The sequence below is a fragment of the Limulus polyphemus genome, unplaced genomic scaffold, assembly GCF_000517525.1.
Source record: "Limulus polyphemus unplaced genomic scaffold, Limulus_polyphemus-2.1.2 Scaffold5697, whole genome shotgun sequence".
NCBI classification, from domain to species: Eukaryota; Metazoa; Arthropoda; class Merostomata; order Xiphosura; family Limulidae; genus Limulus; species Limulus polyphemus.
Window position 1 is genome coordinate 40,375 of NW_013671307.1, and position 4,590 is coordinate 44,964.

Consider the following 4,590-nt stretch of genomic DNA (forward strand, 5'->3'; position numbering starts at 1 on the left):
CATTTTTTTCTTGTTTGTTGAAGTATGAATATTTATTCCCCATTTTTCTCGCATCCTTAATTTTCAAGTGATAGAAATGGGGAAGACAGATTGTCAACACCACTAACCGCCAACTCTTGGGCTACTTTTTACCAGCGAAAAGTGGAATTGACCATCACGTTACAATGCCCTCAAGACTGAAATAGCTAGTATGTTCAGTAACTGGATTCGAACACGCGGCCCATAAGTTGCGAATCGAATGCCCTAACCAAGAGGTCATACCAATCCGTATTCCCCAATCACACAAAGCAACACGAGGGATATCTGCGCTAGCCGTCCCTAATTTAGTAGTGAAATATTCGAGGGAAGGCAGCTAGTCATCACCACCCAACACCAACTCTTGGGCTTTTACCAACGAATAGTGGGATTGACCGTCACATTATAACACCCCCGCGGCTGAAATGGCGAGAATATTTGGTGACACGGGATTCGAACTCGCGACCCTGAGATTCTTGGTCAATTCTCAAAGAGTTAAGTCACTTTGTATGTATGTTTCAAAGTTTGTTTAGAAATATCACAAAATAACAGCGCTGGCGTTACAAATCACCATTTGAGAATAATTTTTGTTTAATTCTACAGAAACACCTTAACGAGTTTGTTAAATTTCGCACAAAGCTATTCGGAGCTTATCTGCTCTTGAGATACTTAATTGTTAAGTGATAAACTTGGAGGAAAGCAGCTACCACATACCACTAATCTTGGGTTACTCTTGTTAGAACGATCAATAGGATTTGTCTGTCACTGTTATAACACCCCTACGGAGTGCTGGTTTTGTTGTTGTTGTTTTGGCGGTAACGTGGTACGTCTGCAGACTTACAACGCTAGGAACCGGGTTTCGATAGTCGTGGTGGGCAGAGCATGGATAGCCCATTGTGCAGCTTTGTTCTTAACGTAAACAAACAGATAGATAGATTAACAATCCAACACGCTAACCACTCAGCCCTCGCGTTTCCAACGCAAAAAGCCACCATCTTTGTTATATCAAAAGCTTTATCACTTGAGTGTTAAGGTGTGAAAACGCCCACAAAGGAGTCAAAATTGGCGCCTAACTTGTCTGGCATGCGTAACTGCGGTAAATAAAGAAGACGAAGATATACAGTCGTTCTATTGTTTCTACACATGTGATCAAAATTATACAGTAACAGTAATATACGAAAAGGTCGATACGTCCTTAAACAATGGCGACAAAAAAAATTGGTTTGTTTGGTTTGTAATAGATTTCGCGCAAAGCTACACAAGGGCTATCTGCGCTAGCCGTCCCTAGTTTAGCAGTGTAAGACTAGAGGGAAGACGGCTAGTCATCACCACCCACCGCCAACTCTTGTGCTACTCTTTTACCAACGAATAGTGGGATTGATCGTCACGTTATAACGCCCCCACGGCTGAAAGGACGATCATGTCTGGTGCGAAGGGGGATTCAGATTGCGAGTCGAGCGCACTAACCACCTAGCCATGCCGGGCAACAACAACAAAATAATAATCATTAAGAAAAATAAAATAAAACGAGAAAATAATGTTTGATCTTTGGTGCAAAACAAAAGTACGTCACAGTTTTTATCAGCTAAATATTAAAACAACAGATGAAACAATTTATCAAGTTCGTGGCCAAAAATGTAAAAACTAACAATAACAGTCATTTTTATTTTACAGTATTCCAACATAAGTTTTAACTACCAAATTACCGACTTGTCTTTATAAGTTCTCTACAGATTTCATCCACATATTGCATCATTTTAACCACTCGCACCAATTATACAGTAGTGTGTTGTCTGTCAGTCAGTTGACGCTAAAATGACGTCAAATAAGGGACACTTAACGTTGCAAGTTGTACTGATATATGAATTTAAAAAGCAAGAAGTAAAAAATTTCTTACTGTAAATCTTGGTTTTATTTACTTTTGAAACAAAACATCTAGTATACTTATCTTTTGCATCTTACATCACCCAGTGTAAAGCACTGACCACAAACATTTGACAATCAATCCTTTTCAATATATATATATATATATATATAAAATGTACTGGCAACTCAAGCAGTAATTAGTAGAATTAACTCTGGCAACCCAAGCAGTAATTAGTAGAATTTAACTCTGGCAACTCAAGCAGTAATTAGTAGAATTTAACTCTGGCAACTCAAGCAGTAATTAGTAGAATTTAACTCTGGCAACTCAAGCAGTAATTAGTAGAATTAACTCTGGCAACTCAAGCAGTAATTAGTAGAATTTAACTCTGGCAACTCAAGCAGTAATTAGTAGAATTTAACTCTGGCAACTCAAGCAGTAATTGGTAGAATTAACTCTGGCAACTCAAGCAGTAATTAGTAGAATTAACTCTGGCAACCCAAGCAGTAATTAGTAGAATTAACTCTGGCAACCCAAGCAGTAATTAGTAGAATTTAACTCTGGCAACCCAAGCAGTAATTAGTAGAATTTAACTCTGGCAACCCAAGCAGTAATTAGTAGAATTACCTCTGGCAGCCCAAGCAGTAATTAGTAGAATTAACTCTGGCAACCCAAGCAGTAATTAGTAGAATTTAACTCTGGCAACTCAAGCAGTAATTGGTAGAATTTAACTCTGGCAACCCAAGCAGTAATTAGTAGAATTAACTCTGGCAACCCAAGCAGTAATTAGTAGAATTAACTCTGGCAACTCAAGCAGTAATTAGTAGAATTAATTGCAGGACTGATGCTATTTCTCATGCGTTATTAGGGACCAGGTAAGCAGTTAAATTATGGTTCTACAAGTAATTTCGCGCATTAATAATTCAGTACAATGGAGTTTAAAAACAGAGGGGGTACATATGGATATCGAGGGGGTAAATATGGATATCGAGGGGGTACGTATGGATATCGAGGGGATACATATGGATATCGAGGGGGTACATATGGATATCGAGGGGGTACATATGGATATCGAGGGGGTACATATGGATATAATTGGTAATTTTAAGGTTAGAATGTAACAGTTTTCTAAAAAGTTATAAAGGAAGCTGTAATTCAAAAATATGTATTGTTCTAACCATATGATATCGGTAGATATTACACAGATATACACAAATAACCCTTAATTTGTTAAGGTATGAGGTCCAGACATGAACTAATATTTAACGTGCTGGGCTGCGACTCGACAGATCCAAGGTTCGAGTCGTAATATGCCACAGAATATACTCCGCACTTTGGGCTGTGTGAATGTTGTAATTGTGAAAGTCTATTCTAAATAGGCGGCAGGTGCTGCGGGCTGATTCTTCTCCTTCTGATGAACGATGGCTATGTTTACAATTTTCAGGTGTTTCTGACCTTATTGATTTGCTTGTTACACAGACTGCCACTCGGGTTGGTAACAGAAAATATCCAGTCATGCAGGAGCCTATACTGTAATGGTTGAGAGAAGCACATGAATCTTTAGCAATATAACAAGAAGTATAATGAACATCCTTCTGACACCATCAAATCCAAGTTTAAAATATATGATGAATGAGTAATTGTCCTAAGTCTGTTGTGTTCAGTGGAACCAGTTTTGTAAACAGCCTTCTCAAATTATATGATTAACCTGTTCTGAGGGCAGCGTGTCTTGAAAGCAAATAGCCTAATTGTCTACAAGGAAAATTTGACTTTCTTGTTAATTAGACTTTGCGATTACAATAAAACTACTTCCAAACGTCTAGCTTGAAGGAAACTCTCTGAACGAAGTACATATGTCACGGTTACATCCAGATCTTTCCTCTGCAGGAAAACCACACAGGTTTCACTGGAATTCCAATGGAATCAACAAGCAAACAAACATGAAGTTTGGAGCTCGTGCCCTTGGAAAGCTCTGATTTAATTAACAAGTGAGCCACCCGGTTAGTAAATGGAACGCCAAGTTTTATTACTCTTTAACACAAGGAGCAGTGAAAAAAACGAACGAAGACCTCTAAGTGAGCTAATAGTGACAAGCTTCGTGATGATAGAGACAAGCTTCCCGATGAAGAGACAATCTTCGTGATGATAGAGACAAGCTTCCCGATGAAGAGACAATCTTCGTGATGATAGAGACAAGCTTCGTGATGATAGAGACAATCTTCGTGATGATAGAGACAATCTTCGTGATGATAGAGACAATCTTCGTGATGATAGAGACAATCTTCGTGATGATAGAGACAATCTTCGTGATGAAAGAGACAAGCTTCATGATGAAAGAGACAATCCTCGTGATGAAAGAGACAATCTTCGTGATGAAATAGACAAGCTTCGTGATGATAGAGACAAGCTTCGTGATGATAGAGACAAGCTTCGTGATGAAATATTCTTATTCCCACTCCTCCTTTCTGGATTAATTATGCATTAGATGTAGTTGCTCTGAGTCTGTATTAACTTATCTCGCTTTGTCAGAGCTAATTTCCAGCGGAAAACCTACGATGTATTGTTTTTGCAATTGAGGATTGAAAGATAAGACTGTTTGACGTAATTATGACCAACATATGATCTAAAACTCCAAAATTTTCTGTTGCTAAGATTGTGGTCAGGTTTTATCATATCTTAACTTCAGTATTTGTCAGAACTAATCTCGGAGA

At 38.4% G+C, this 4,590-nt stretch overlaps 1 protein-coding gene across 1 annotated transcript; it reads left to right on the plus strand.

Moving 5' to 3' along the window:
• The first annotated feature begins 2,810 nt into the window (after positions 1–2,810).
• Positions 2,811–4,364, plus strand: LOC106472878. Its single transcript, XM_013933550.1, has 3 exons — positions 2,811–2,977; positions 3,259–3,411; positions 4,049–4,364. The coding sequence occupies exons 1-3, from the start codon at positions 2,811–2,813 to the stop codon at positions 4,362–4,364; spliced, it is 636 nt and encodes a 211-aa protein (XP_013789004.1).
• Positions 4,365–4,590: the final 226 nt, after the last annotated feature.

Excerpts from the sequence above, each read along its gene's own strand:
- LOC106472878 (XM_013933550.1), top strand. The coding sequence starts at position 2,811 with ATGGAGTTTAAAAACAGAGGGGGTACATATGGATATCGAGGGGGTAAA. Across the intron at positions 2,978-3,258 it reads GGTACATATGGATATAATTG|GCGGCAGGTGCTGCGGGCTG; the intron begins GTAATTTTAAGG and ends TATTCTAAATAG. Across the intron at positions 3,412-4,048 it reads GTCATGCAGGAGCCTATACT|AGACAATCTTCGTGATGATA; the intron begins GTAATGGTTGAG and ends TTCCCGATGAAG.